This window comes from Triturus cristatus, chromosome 3_1, assembly GCF_964204655.1.
Source record: "Triturus cristatus chromosome 3_1, aTriCri1.1, whole genome shotgun sequence".
In the NCBI taxonomy this organism is placed as follows: domain Eukaryota; kingdom Metazoa; phylum Chordata; class Amphibia; order Caudata; family Salamandridae; genus Triturus; species Triturus cristatus.
The window spans coordinates 225,917,551-225,932,674 of record NC_140583.1 but is presented as its reverse complement, the minus strand read 5'-3'; the positions used below and the strand labels follow the sequence as shown (position 1 = coordinate 225,932,674).

Genomic DNA, 15,124 nt, shown 5'->3' with positions numbered 1-15,124 from the left:
AGTAGTTCGATATTAGTTGCAAAAAGATATTAGAGTCTGTTTAATGGAAGTCAGATATATAGCAAACTCTACAGCTCAAAATGTGGTGTAGAAACATGCAGAGAAGTTCTATCTTTCCTATATTTACCTAAAACGTGGAAAAATTAAACGTGCTGCCACAAATAGCTCCTTTCTACTTATCATTGTTCATCTAGAAAAACAGAGCAGAAGAAGAAAAAGCCATGTTTTGTTTTCGTATTTTAAAGTGCAGCTTTAATTATGGTCTGTGACCTGCCTTTCCTCTCGGCTACTGGCTCTGGCAGTGGGCAAAGTGATGTGAGAACTCACCTGTAATAAGTTATTTCAGTAGAGTGACAATTTCCTTTCTTTACTACAAGCGATTAGGGATGTCACAAGTCGCCAGCAATAAGGAAATTAGAGATGGGCTTTTATAGTGGAATTGCAGGCCCGATGTATATTAATGAATAAAACAGCATCTCCCTATGAGAGTTTAAAGAAATGAAGGCATGATTTAAACTTGGTGAGCCAGCACCTCCACCGGCTCAAATTCATGTTTTATCTCACACAGCGATGCTATGTAGATGCCTGCCAGCCGTTACCTGCATTCAAGGATATTTCAATATGTGAATAATTTTCGAAGGTTACCATAACATACCATCAGAAGTCTTAGTTCATCCTCTGGCACGGGTTCCAGATCTGGGACAGCAAAGGACTCTGGAAACTGTGCTCCTTTAGCCAGTGCTTCAGCGGTTTTGATTGTGGTTGAGAAGCACTCTAACCAAGCCCACTCTGTGGGATTCCAAGCAGCAGGGTCATGGGCACACAACTGGTGATGAGGCGGGACTGGTGGGCGGCATAAGAGTTTGTCCAAGTGAAGTCCTACCGCCAGGGATGCTAAGCATTGCATGTAAGGACTGTGAACAAGCTGCTCTCCACACACCACATGAGGCTGAAAGAAAAACAAAAGGATGTAAATAAAATTAAATATGAAAAATATTCAATAAGAAGGCCATTTCATAAATTGATCACTTAAAAATAGTGAAAATCATGCATATCACACACCAAACAGGTCCCTTTATAAGGAAACGTTTAAAACATCTTCAATATTCTCGAGCTTGTAAAACTTGTCCTTTTCATACTTGGCCACCTTAATAATTGGTCGTGCCATGGAAATGAAAAGGTTAACAATGTGACAACTAGATATGGTCAGTGATATGTGGGTGTCTGCGACGGGGACAAGAGTCTATCAAAAAACAGATTGGCTAAAATCCCATTGTGGTAAAACACGAGAATTAAACAAAAGAATTCGCAGAGCAGACACCAGTGTCTATGCAAACCTATCCAAAGCTCGATTTACACTTTGGGAGTGCATCACAGTCAGTTTTCTCCTGATCTCATGTTGGGTTCTAAGTCTGGCTAGAGAGTTTGACCTTTAAAATTATTGAATGTGTTGCGATTTAACACACTTAAATGAAAGTGATGCATAAACGTAAAACGTGCAAGGCATGAGAGTTGAAATCAGAGTAGAAAGAGAAAAGCATGAACTTGTGATATACCAACCTTAGAAAGAGTCTTGCCCCTACGTGGATTACATTATTAGGACTTCCTAATAGTGGGACTGCGTATTGCACTAGGTGTGCATCTGTACGCGTTGTTCAAAGTATGAATGTAGAGAGCCGGTAAAGAAATGTCAGGATTAATAATCTGTTTACAAAATAACCTGGTTTGGTACTTCTAAAAACAGAACAAGATAAGCAGCCTGAGTACAAACGGAAAAACATGCTTTCTTTTCCTTTTCAAAACCAATCAATACCTGCAAGGCAGCTCCGATGATCATCTCTCTCTCTCTAATGTTTACACCAGTTGTCGAGATAACTTTATTTTTGTTCGCACCCATGCAGTCCTAGTGGACGTTAATTAGGGGTACCCAAGGAAAGTTACTGATATCTCCACGTTATCCATGGTCACCCCCTGGCAATGACCTGTTTACTTACCTGTAGTTTTCATTACTTCTAGTCTGAGTCTACCTTCTCAGTCCTTGCTTTACTCTGTGAGTGAACCCACTTTCGAGCAGGCAAAGCACTTATTTCAAGTCTTTACTTGACAGTACCTCCTTTCTCTTAGGTTAAGGTCCATGATGCCTCGTCATCACCCATAAATCAACTGCAGCCCCTCACACTCTTTATGGCAGCTAATGGATAGGGAGAGGAGGGATTGCTGGACTGTTGAGGAAGACTCTGCCTAGGAGTAATGAAGATTATCGATAAGTAACCCGTACATTACCTCCATGTCTCGGTCTTCCACGTCACATTCCAAACTTTAAGAAGATGAACAAAGCATTCATCTGCATGCTAACAATCCCATAATCACCGATGAAAAATGGTCTCTTACTTTACAGACATATATTTTTCTATTCAATTTTATTTTCCAATCATTTTTTCAATATATTTGAAAAATACATGTTCATAGATTTTGAATAATTAATGGATTCGTAAAAAAAATCATAACTGTGCCAACTATTCAAGCACAAGATTATAAAAAATATGATAAACATTTATAATCTTGACTTAGTAATTGCAAGCAATAGTTATTGACAAATCTACTCCATGCGACCATGTAACTACATTACACACATCGTTGTTTTGGCACAAAACTATTTTACTTAAGTAGCACCCCCTTGCCCTTCTCTTCCTCTACAACCATATCTATGGTCTCTTCGGAAAATAGCAACCAAACTTCCTGGGCAGGAATGGCCACATGATCCACTAACGTTTGAACAAAAGCTGTTGGAAAACGAACAGGAATGGGTTTGAGGGGAGGGCTAACCTGGTCGACTGAGCTGCAGCACCCACTGGCCTGAAGGTATAGCACATCAGCTGGGCAGGAAAGAACACATTTTGCCTCATACAGGTCGCCCATGACAATGTTAAGGGGACATTAAAGAGGCAGAGTTGTAGCTGTTGCAGGTAAGGAGGAAGAAGAGGACTGCTGTTCCTAGTTGTGTTCACGGCCTCTGCCAAACAAATTCTATCCAGAGCCCTGAAGTGGCTTATGGCTGTTGTAAGGGTTGCAAGGGATGCCTTTAACGATAGGTGAGGTCTCAAGAGGATCCTTGGAATTTTTGATAATGTTGATGGAACTGATTGCCCAGAGAGGGCAACCCTGAAGAATGTGCTGTAACACAGATGTCATTAAAAACATTCTAGCACAGAATCTACCTCCTAGCCAAAATGCCAGGCACCGTCAAATGGGATATTCATAAGAGATGCCTGCACTTCACCAGAAAATCCTGGGCTGCCCACACAGTCGTGTTCCCTGATCACAAGACTAGAGCCTATGACGTGATCCACACAGTTAGTCATGCCCAAACAAGCCCACAGGACATTTAACTACATTCTGTTGTCCTTAGATTGTCTGAGAAAGGGCATCCCTGAATTAGTCCTGGACTGGTTGCACCCACTACTTATATCCCAAAGTGCATGCGCCTAATGTCCTGGACGGCAGATGGCTTTCAAGGATCTCGGGTCCAATTTAGTGGCAGAAAGACCGTCCTTCCTGAATGCGTCAATATGTTTTGATTCTCTACATGGTGGAGCAGTAGGTAATATACAGGAGTTAATTTTGCTATTAAAAGTTCGAACTTCCAAACTCTCAGGAGCTGGTTGCTGAGTTATTGAGAGGAGGTGAACACAGCTTACATCAGGCTGCCCAAAGTTTCCATCAGGGCCTCATTAAAAGGAGTGGGGGCTCAGGCGTGGCAAGCCCAATCTGCAACATTTCTCAGTAGGTTTGCCTTAGTCTCTAATAGTAGGTCCAACAATTCTGCTGCTCTGCGGACTACTACAGCAATAGATGTACTCTTCTCAGTGTGAAGGTACGGGTGGTCCAAATCTGTAGAATCTGATCTGAACAAGGCTTCCAGCCTATGATAATACTAACGTTAATGGAGTGGGTGGGTTCATCCAAACTTGGGGGCTGCGCCTTGGTAATCTGAGAGTACTGAGTTGATTACTGTATGAATATCATTGTAGCTCAGAGTGCCATTAATGTCAGTGGATAGACCCAGTTACTTTATTTTAGGAGTGAAGAGATTAGAAACAGACCAATCTAGTACCCAATTCCAACTTTCTCAAAGGACACATCCCGTCACCTAACCACTATTGGTCCCTTTCTGGCACATTTGGTCCAATATCCTCGCCTGTAATTTATATTCTCACCCACTGATAGCGACAAATTCAACTTCACCTCTATTTTCAATATACATTGCCTCACAAACAAATTTAGATATGACTGAAAGGATGTTCCCTTGCTAAAACAGGAAACATGTGGAACGCTTACCTTACACATAATTGTAATGAACTATACTCTATATATACTGTATATATTACTATATATTATTAAGCTGCGGAAACCAAATAATTATGTATGCCATTTGTCTGCAAACATAATCAAAGGAAACATATACATTTTCGAATTTGCATGGTGTCACTGATAAACACATTCCTTTCCCAAGAGAGTTTCTATGTCTCTTTAAAAATGGTACTAATTACCCAATCTTCAAATGCAATCTTTCTCAAGACCGGCTGACTAACTTTCGATCTATACACAGCCTTCCTTGTTTGGGGAGAGCCAGCTATCCCTTCTCTGGAGCTGCAACTACAGTGGAAACTCTTGTTTGACATTTTAATAATACCAGTCCTTATCACATAAGGACGCACTAAAAAGCCACATTTTCTCCCTCTCCTTAGCCTAAATACTCCCTTTCACTCCTAACACCTACCATAGATCTACCAAAATGTCATTCTAACCCATACAGTTCACTACGTGATCCATCATGGATCCATACTGCCGTTGTACATCCTTGTGTTGAAAATGTCCTTCTCCAGTTATATGTAATGTGATCAACTGAAGTCACCTCTAAAGTGCCCTAATACCACCTAGTGCAGGAGAGCTGCAGAAGATTGTGAAATATATGTTTTTCTTTTATGCTGGCAACATCATTTGATCTGTAACTGAGCATGTCTATTTTAACTCATTACTACCCAAAGTTAATTGAATGCTATTGTAAAATTCAAGCACGTGCTGTAGGTATCGATATGCAGTCATAACTTTGATATAAAGTAGCAAAATTATATAGTAGGCTTGGCCATTTAATCTTACCTTTTCATAAGCATACTGCTCTTGAAGCATAATCGGTAATCGCTCAAGGAAAGCTCGCATGCATGGAGCCATGTTTAGTCCAAGAATGCCTTGTTGTTTTAACGCTGCCCTACAGGTTGCTAGAACATGATTAGAAGACATCCATTCTGGTGTGCAATTCAACACCAACACATCCTGAATGAAGGAAAGTAACAAAACAAAATTAAACACCACACAGACAATAAATGTACTACAGCTAGACCAAATGATCCCAGATGTCCAAGTGCTGCAATCTTTACTGCAAAACCGATCTTTTGGAAGTATTACATTACATTAGAGTTTTACCTTTTATGTGGGCATTACAATAAAGTGAAGGGCATTTGGATTAACCTGGTCGTGCTGTAAATGAAAGCAAAGGAGCACATTAATACACTAAACATAATAAAAGAAAACGCAGGAGCACAGGAATCTTATTGAAAAAATGGATATACTACTGCTACTGTTCCCATATTTCGTGAGCTGCCACAAACGGGTGTAGATGCTCCCTCCTTCCTGGTTAATAGAGATACTTGAAATCTCCTGCATTAGAAAGGCTAACAGCTCAAAGAACAATAAACATGCAAAGATCAGGCTCAGGTTTAGGCAGAATGTACTTCAAATGCATCATGCGACTACAAAACACCTAGGGCTTATATGTTCAAAAGTCAGTTATAAAATACAGGCATTTGTGTTTTCCACACATATCAATGATATTAATATGTACACATTTTTCATCACTTTACAGTGAAAGACTTTCTGCGCTGTAAGCGGTATCATAGTGAATATGAGTTACTGACCAATAAAGGCACAGATTATTATAGCAGGCTGGCTTGTTGGTGGAGGCGAGGTTGTAGGTTTCATAGCATATTAAAAGGGTCAGTACAGTCAGTTAAAAAAAAAATGTTCTCTTAAGTATTCATCAGAAGCATTTCTCATATACATTTTTCAGAATATCTGCGTCTATGTGTGGGAATCTGAACATATTTAAATTAAGATATTTCTTTTCTAATTAAATCCACTTGGAAAAAAACAGCTGGTATCGGCTTTTTTGTAGCACAAAGCTCAATTTCGATGCTAAAATACATTAGTCTGCAGAAGTGCAATCTAAAATCCTCTTAAAAAGGAAAAGTAAAGCAAGAAATGATTCACAAAGTCACTCCTCTCATGAAAGAGAATTTACCGCTGCCACTTTAAAGCTTTATTGAGCTCCGCTGAGAATCAATGCTTCTGAATCCTAAGCAGTTACAGTCAGGCCACTTCAAAAAAGAAATCAGGGTGAAGATCCACATTACTAATGTCAAACTGCGTTTCTGGCAATCAACTGAAAATCAATTCCGAATGAGGAAGAACATCGAATGTCCCAACCGTTCCATGAAAATGGGCGATCATGAATGAACAGCGAACCGCATGGCCTTTCACAAGGGTGACAGCCCCAGGTCTGCAAGCTTTCTAGTACTTTTACAGGAGGGAAAACCAGAGGTACGGTCTGATTAAATGTGGCAGATAAGACATACAGGTATATTGATTTTTAATGCACAGCCGTTAAAAACCGTAGCTAGCATACGTTAATTCATTTCAAAACCGCTACAGCAACCTTCTGTAAAACATCTATAAATAGGAACATTTGAAGGGTTACTGTAATAACAGTTGTCAGTGACCTAGGTTAAAAAGAGGAGTTCAATAAGGCATCAGAAAACTTGAAATGACATAGCCTCACAGGTTCCCAATGTTGTTTCCACAAGCTTTACAGATTTAGCAAAATGGCAATTCTAAGTCAGTCAGTCAGTTCTAAGTAGTTTCCGTTGCCTTGAAGCATGCAATCACAGCATGCCTGCACGAGCGAATACCCCATTGGTTAAAACGTGATCTTAACAACGCCATCTTCTCGTTCAGTAGACCAGAGCACACCCAGGTTATTTGAACAGTTTTCCTCCATGGTTTTACACAGTCTGCAGCGAGCCTTTTTAGTGTCCGTGAGCCAGTGCCCAGTCAGCGTGAGCATGTCCTGGAAGGAGACCAAAGGTATTCTGGGGTAAAAACAGTTTGATTGCTGTTGGATAAGGTTCCAAGTTTTGGGCAGTACTGTCTGGGTTGAGGTTTGCAGGACCCTTACCACTTTGTTGTCGGCCTGTGGAGGGTGAGTTAATCTTGTCAAGAGTCCGGAAGCAGCTAGTGTGTGCTACTGAACCACCAGATTTGTGTTGCTCATGCAGTTAGTCGCTCTCTGTGGGAGTATGGGGGGAGCGTGGTCTGAATTGGTTGCATAAGCTTCTAGGCTTACGCAGTTGTTATCCGTAGGTTCTTGGTGGGGTTGAGCCTCCTCCATTGGGCTGTTATCAGCAGAGCTAGTTCCACCAGGAAGCTGGAGACTGTGGGGGCAAAGACTCGAGCCAGAGCAAACACCTTGTGAACTTCAAAGGTGCTGCTTCTTTGAGTGAGCCTTCCCGTCTTTTTATTAAATAAGGACTAAGGCTTCCTTTCCTTTAACAGGTACTTGCTGTCTTAGCTATGCACTTGCGTTGGCCTGTTGTTGAGGTTGACTGTGTGTTTGGATGGTTTAATTGTGCTTGTAGAGGGGACGATTATTAGTCTGCTTTTTATTTTGTTTCTAGCCTAGCATTGCTTTATCCTCTGTTTTTGTCATTGGTTTTTCTGATTGAGCTTGAAGGTGTAGTTGGGAGTTGCAGGGGGAGCCCTCCCTTAGGTTATCCTCATTGTTAGCGAGTACACCTGCCTCCTCCGTTGGGGTAACGAGTTGCCCGACGTCCTCTTTCCCTGTTGCACTAGTGTTCATTTTACTAGAGTCTCAGATTCTGACACATTCCCGGTTCAATTGCACTAGTGTAGTTGGATGCTTTTTGCAAAGGAGGATGTTGAGATTCAATTTTAGATCTTCTATTGTCATGTTAATAAAATGTATTGAATACCTGGAGGTGTCTTGGTGCTAGGACAGTGGTATGCCCGGCAGGGCTCTAATTCTGAAATAGCCAGGTTTTGAGGCCCCTTCTAAAAGAGGTCAGTGAGCTGGCATTTCTAATATCAATTGGAAGCATGTTCCATAGCCTTGATACTTCGGCCTCCCCAGCATGACGTTCGAATCCTTGGAACCCCCATCAGTTTAGCGTCAGTAGAGCGTAACTGTCTGACCGGCTGGTACCAAGAAAAAAGATTTCTGAGAAACATTGGTCCGGTGTTGTTCAAGGCCTTGTAAGCTAAGCATAGTGTCTTGAACTTAATACGGTGAACTACAGGAAGCCAGTGGAGTCTATGAATTCCCTTAGCAACTGACTCGTATTTGGGGACATTCAGTATTAGTCTTGCGGCAGCATTTTGTACCATCTGTAGCTTTTTAAGGCACTGTTTCTGCATATTCAAATAAAGTCTGTTGCAGTATTCTAACTTAGACTGCACGAGAGCAGTCACTACCGTTCTTTGCGAGTCTACGGGAATATACGGTAAGATCTTCTTCCGTTTCTTGATCAGGAAATGGGAGGTGGACACAATAGTATTGATTTGCTGTGATAGGGTGAGCTTGTTATCAATTAACACCCCCAAAAGTTTCGCTTAGGAACCGGTTTTGGTAATTCCTCCATTTCTGCCGGGCACCAGAGGTGGTCCCAGCTGGGTTGCATATTCCCAAAGATCACCACTTTGTTTTTTTCAGAGTTTAATTTGAGACAGTGCTTTCCCATCCATCTGTTTATTTCCCTCATACAGTTTTGAAACTGCAAAGACGGGGAGGCTTGATCTTTATACGCTGCCACCACGATCTGTGTGTCATCGGTGTAAGAGGTGAGGCTAAAACCGAAGTCTCGATCAGAGGGGCGAGTTCTGATACATAAATGTTAAAAAGTGTTGGGCTGAGTGACGAGACCTGTGGGACTCCACACGGAAGGACATAGGGTGATGAATTAAACTGTCCCAGTGTCACTGTTTGTCTTCTATCCTAAGGAGGATAGCAGGGCTAGTGCCAGGCCCTTAACCCCTAACGTTTCCAGCCTTCGTTGCAGTAGCTTGTGATACACAGTGTCAAAAGCTGGTAACATATCAAGGAGGATGAGGGCGGCAGCGCCCCCTCGTCCAACACCCTCCTGTTCTCTTTAGTGGCCTTGATTAGTGCTGTTTCTGTGCTATGTTGTGGACGAAACCCGAACTGGGAGGGATGAAGTGCGTCATTTTCTTGTATGAAATGATCGAGCTGTTTATTCATGATTTTTCCACTGTCATGCCTGGGAGAGGCAGCCTGGCTTTCGGGCTATAGTTGTTGGGATTGGAGTCGTCTAGGGTTTTTTTTAGCAGTGGCCATATTGACGCGTCCTTCCAAAGATCCGGAAAAATACCTGACTTGAACATATTATTAAAAATTTCTGTGAGTAGTGGGCTCCCCTCCTTTGCAATCTCTTTCAGGAATGCAGGTGGCCATGGATCCCATGGGGATCCAGATTTAATATTGTTGATATAAATACAGGGTGCTCAGGGAGTCTGGGATTGTTGTAAGCTTGCACAAGTACAGTCTACGCAAACTGCTGTAGCATAATTTTGGGCTTCGGTTCTCAGTTTGTTTAAGTCTGCCAGCTTCTGATCAATTCCTGAAACAGATTCAGTCATTATATTAAGCAGATCCACTTCTACATCTATTTAGTTTGACTGCTATGTCAGGACGGATAATGTCAGCTGTGACGTTCTAAACAGAATATCCCATACAGCCCATGGTCCTATTGTTACTGGGGAGCTTTGGTTTTGGGAGGATTCAGTGATGTTTTTTCCCAGGCTCTTGCACACTGAGGGTGATCCTTTTTGGGGCCTGGTGTCTGCTTTGGTACATAAAATTCGGGGCTTAGTGATTGAGTTATTGGTTAAGCGCAGAGTGCTCCAGCAGTGAGTATTTCCCCTCCTTGTGGGGGTGCATTTCTCCAATGAACTCATCTAGTTGGAGTTAAACGACAGTGACGTAAGTCGTCCATTGTTTGTTCACTTTCTAAGTAATGGGCAGATTGAGGTGAGTTCGATCTAGGGCTCAGCTGTTGCTGCTCCTCCAATAGCGCATTTGCTGCTTGGTACAGTGAATTTTGAGTTTCTAGGTGCAACTGAGTTTCCAGGTTATTTTGTCCTTGTTTGGAAGCGGGGCACCGTTTATTAATAAAAGTCTGAGGAATGCATGAGGAGGTGGAAAGAGAGAAGTTTGTGGTTATAATGACCTCAGGGAGAGCAGCTGCAGGTCAGTTATCAGACACCAGGCAGTCTCTTTGTTCTCTTCCTTCTCAGTCATTAATACATCAGTACAAGGATCAGTATTTTGGCTTGACTCGTGGAGGAGACTGTTAGTACCTTGGTTGGGGGAATTGGTGCTGGGAGGGTATTCATGTCACCTGCGGTGGAGAAAATGGTCCCAACTGGGTCCTTTAAATAGATATGCATGCACTGTAAGAATGTCAGATAGGTTGGTCTCTCCCAGTAGTTACATAATACTAAATGTAATTTATATAGCGCTTCCTACCCCTGAGGAGGCATTCAAATAATTTAAGTAACACTTTTTGTTTCTTGTATAGCGCTACTCATTCCGAAACAGTGTCAGTGCGCTTTACATCACACTTACATATTAAAGTCGTGGCTTGTGATGCCATTTCCTATGATGTCAATTTCTGTGATGCTACATGTAATGTCACGCTCGTGAGGTCATGTGCCGTTAGTCGTCGAGATGTCATGCACCAGGATGTCACTTGCATCCTGCCTAACTAGGTTAGTCCCCCCACTTCTTTTTAGGTCTCGCCTGACCCAGCGCATGCGCTGGTCTGGCGAGACTTATTGAGAGGGCTCCAAAAAGTGCTACCAGGCCAGCCTAGAGCTACAGTGCAAGTGTGCGGGCGCGCGCGCCGCGCTTTACAGCGATTGCTTTCACTTTTGCGGCTGCAGGGCCGCTTTGATGTTTGATTGTGATCGCGATAACTTTCACTTTCGCGGCCGCACGGCCGCTTTGGATAGCCAATAGGTCTCGCTTTTGGGACCTTATAAGTATTTAGTTATGCAACTGTTGCATGGCTAAACACTTATAAGGTCCCAAAGGCGAGACCTATTGGCTATGCCAATGCTTGTTTTAGGACTTGTGCCCTGGGCATATGCACACCAGATGCTTCAGTCACTGCCTCTGCCCCACTGCGGCTCTGCCCTGCTGCACCTCATCCTTGTCTCGTCTCAAGCTCCAACGGGCTCCGAGCAGCGTCCACGTATTGCTTCTACACGTCAATGTGACTAACAAATTCCTAAATAGTGATCACAAACTCATATAAAACGTCGAAGACATATGATCATTCCTGCATTTGAACGGCCTGCACAGAAATACAAGTCTATCTCATATAGAGAACTACGACAAATAAAAAAATTAGCTTATGTTAGAGTACAGTTATGCAGGAACACCACAAAGAGCAGCAGCAGTTAATGATACTAGCCCTGCTTTGACAGCAGGGTCAAAAGTCCAAGTATCAAGCTACATGATGTGTGTATTTCTAGGATCACTATCTCCACTACATTTGAGATTGTTCAGCGACATTATTAATTTCAGACACTGACCTTTTCCACCTGTGTTCACTAGATCCACACATAATCATCAAAAACTTTATTTCGATCATAAAAATCTTAAATGTGCATCACAACCAAATACATTCGATGAAAGAATTACAGACGCCTTGATGATTATAAAGAAACTAAAAGATAATATGCAATTCTATGAAACATTTGAACTTTCATACAAGAGTAAGAACCATATAAAAACACATGTCTACTATATATACAATTAAAAAGCTAAAATAAAAAAATATTATTCAATACACTTTGAGTGTCTGATCCATAAAGCTAACAAAAGTTTTGCTAAACCAAAGACTTACTCTACGGGTGTCTGTAGTAAGAATGCTAAGCACATCTAAATATTGACCAGGTTCGATAAGCCTACACAGGGGAATAATCCACTTAGCCTTCAAAGACTCGTAGCGCAAGCAAAAAAACTAACAAATGGACTAGGGATTAAGGACTTCCTTTATAGGCTGGACATTTATCATCGGAAGATGCATTGGTTCGCCATTTGCTACAAAACAATTTGGCAGGAAGGGTCTTGAAGAACACGTTATTTACCTTCGGTAATGATATATCTGTAAGAAACATTAGTTAGTTAGATTCCTCACCTTAGAATATCCCCAGGCGCCAGGCTGGATCCGGAAAGATTTTTTCGTCAGCAATACCCTTGCGTGTCACTAGGCGCCGTCTGCGGCTCCGCGTCCGTCGTCGGCGTCGTGATCGCCGAAATGACGTCGTCGGAGTACTTAGACGCCGCCCTCGCACGCTGACGTCAGTTCTTGTACATAGCTTTCCACGCCAGGAATGCAGAGCCATGCAAGAGACCGACACTGGTGCCAAGAATCTAGGGCCCTGAAAGGGATGACCTTAACCCTAGATATCGGTTCGCAGAACGGGGAGGATGGGTGGGGCGGTGAGGAATCTAACTAACTAATGTTTCTTACAGATATATCGTTACCGAAGGTAAGTAACTTGTTCATCTGAAAGAAACACGTTAGTTAGATTCCTCACCTTAGAATAGATACCCCAGCAATACCAACCCCGGTGGTGGGTCTGCGGACCAAGATCACACCAGAAAGTCCTGGAGAACAGAACAGCCAAAGAAGCCGTCTCTCCGGACTTGGATGTCCAGACAATAATGTTTCGTAAACGTGTGCAGCGAGGCCCACGTTGCTGCCTGACAAATGTCCTGCAAGGGGACTCCCCTAGCCCAGGGCAGTGGTCGCCGCTGTGGCCAGAGTGGAATGGGCCCTCAGCCCTACAGGAGGTTGCTTTTTAGCTAAGGAATAACAGGCCTTGATACACAAAATGACCCACCGAGAGATGGATTGCTTGTGCACCGCCCGCCCCTTCTTAGCGCCCACGTAGCCAACAAAGAGTTGGTCGTCCACCCGGAACTGTTTGGTGCGGTCCAGATAGAAGGACAGCGCCCGTTTTGGGTCCAGACGGTGGAGCCTCTCTTCCTCTTTTGAGGATGCGGAGGCGGAAAGATGGTGGGCAGTGTAACAGACTGGCCGATGTGAAAGGCAGTTACCACCTTAGGGAGAAAGGAAGGGCGAGTTCTGAGAACAACTTTGTCCGGATGGACAGAAAGAAAAGGAGGCTTAGGAGAGAGAGTCTGGAGCTCACACACCCTTCTAGCAGAGGTGATGGCAACCAGGAAAGCAGTCTTAAGAGTCAGAAGACGAAGGGGACAATTATGAAGTGGCTCAAAGGGAGCGCACATCAGATAGGTCAATACTAGATTCAAATCCAAATGAGGCATTACGAAAGGGACAGGAGGAAACATGTGAGTAATGCCCTTAAAGAATCGAGAAACAACAGGGGATTGAAAAAGAGAAGCCTGATCAGGAAGCCGTAAGAAAGCAGAAATAGCTGAAAGGTATCCCTTGAGAGTGCCCAGAGCAGAGCCCTGCTGGGCCAGGGAAAGGAGGAGGAGAACCTCAGAAAGAGGGGCGGAAAGGGGATCCACAGCCTTTGCTGTGCACCATGCCACAAATTTGTTCCACCTGCAGGCGTATATCGATTTTGTGGAGGGACACCTGGCTGCCAGAAAAACATTACAGACTTCAGGAGGCTAGTCAAATGACATCAACTGTCGCCGCTCAATCTCCACGCATGGAGGTGGAGGCTGGACAGGTTCGGGTGGAGGACAGAAGGTCCGAAGGTCCTCCTGAAGAGGCAGTCGAATCGGGGGATCGATCGATAGACTGAGTAGCTCGGGATACCAGTATCTGCGTGCCCAATCCGGAGCCACAAGGATGACTTGGGCCCGGTCGCGCCTTATCTTCTTCAGCACTCTGGGAAGAAGTGGTATAGGCAGAAAGGCGTACAACAGACCGCAACTCCACCAGCGTCGAAAAGCGTCTCCGAGCGAATGCCGCCTTGGAAATTCCAACGCGCAGAACTGCTGACATTGCGCGTTCTCTTCGGTGGCTAATAGATGTAACCAAGGCTCTCCCCACTGCCGAAAGAGGCCTTGCGCCACGTCCGAGTTCAGACGCCATTCGTGATCCATCATGCACCGGCGGCTGAGTTCATCCGCCCTGGCGTTCAGAGAGCCCGCCAGGTGTTGAACCACCAGGATGATGCCCTGATGTTCCAGCCATGTCCAGAGGTGCAGAGCCTCCTGCCAAAGGGTCCATGACCCCACCACGCCCTGTTTGTTGCAATACCACATGGCGGTGGTGTTGTCCGTGAACACCTGCACTACACTTACCCGAACAGAGGTAAGGAATGCCTTCAGTGCAAGCCGGCTCGCCCGCAGCTCCAATAGGTTGATATGGAGCCGGGACCCCGCCAGAGACCAGAGGCCTCTGATCTCCGCCTCTCCCATGTGGCCCCCCATCCCAGGAGGGACGCATCCGTCACCACTACGTGCTCCGGTTGGGGTAGGGAGAGGGATCTGCCACTGACCCAATCGAGGTCCGTGAGCCACCACTGCAACTGTCTTGCAGTGCCCTCTGAGATCAGGACATGGTCGGACAAGTTGCCCCGATGCTGGGCCCACTGAAACTTCAGAGCCCGCATTCGCCATCTGGCGTGATGCACCAACAGGATGCAGGAGGCCATCAGACCCAGAAGCCGCAACACCAACCTGACCGAAACCCGGGATAGAAGCCGAAAGATGGGAATCAGAGCCTGAATATCCCGGACCCGCTGTTCCGGAGGATAGGCCCGGAACTGCGCCGAGTCCAGAACCGCTCCGATGAAGAGGAGCTTCAGGGAGGGACTCAGATGCAACTTCGGCATATTGATGGAGAACCCCAGCAAATGCAAGAGGTCGGCCGTAGTCGGTGGGAGACGACTGCCTGGGGCGAGCTCGCCTTCAACAACCAGCCGTCGAGATAGGGGAAGACTGGAACCCCCCGCAGATGGG

The 15,124-nt window shown here is 44.4% G+C and overlaps 1 protein-coding gene across 8 annotated transcripts in view; it reads right to left on the bottom strand.

The window, feature by feature from the left end:
- HERC1 (HECT and RLD domain containing E3 ubiquitin protein ligase family member 1) overlaps window positions 1-15,124 on the bottom strand; it is a 1,817,725-nt gene that overhangs the window by 345,732 nt on the left and 1,456,869 nt on the right. For all 8 annotated transcript variants that reach the window (XM_085643727.1, XM_085643730.1, XM_085643731.1 and 5 more), the window contains 2 exons: window positions 5,161-5,334; window positions 656-949 (listed from right to left, as the gene is read on the bottom strand). In XM_085643727.1, the coding sequence (XP_085499853.1) occupies window positions 656-949; window positions 5,161-5,334 (468 nt within the window). The remainder of the gene's footprint in view (window positions 1-655; window positions 950-5,160; window positions 5,335-15,124) is intronic.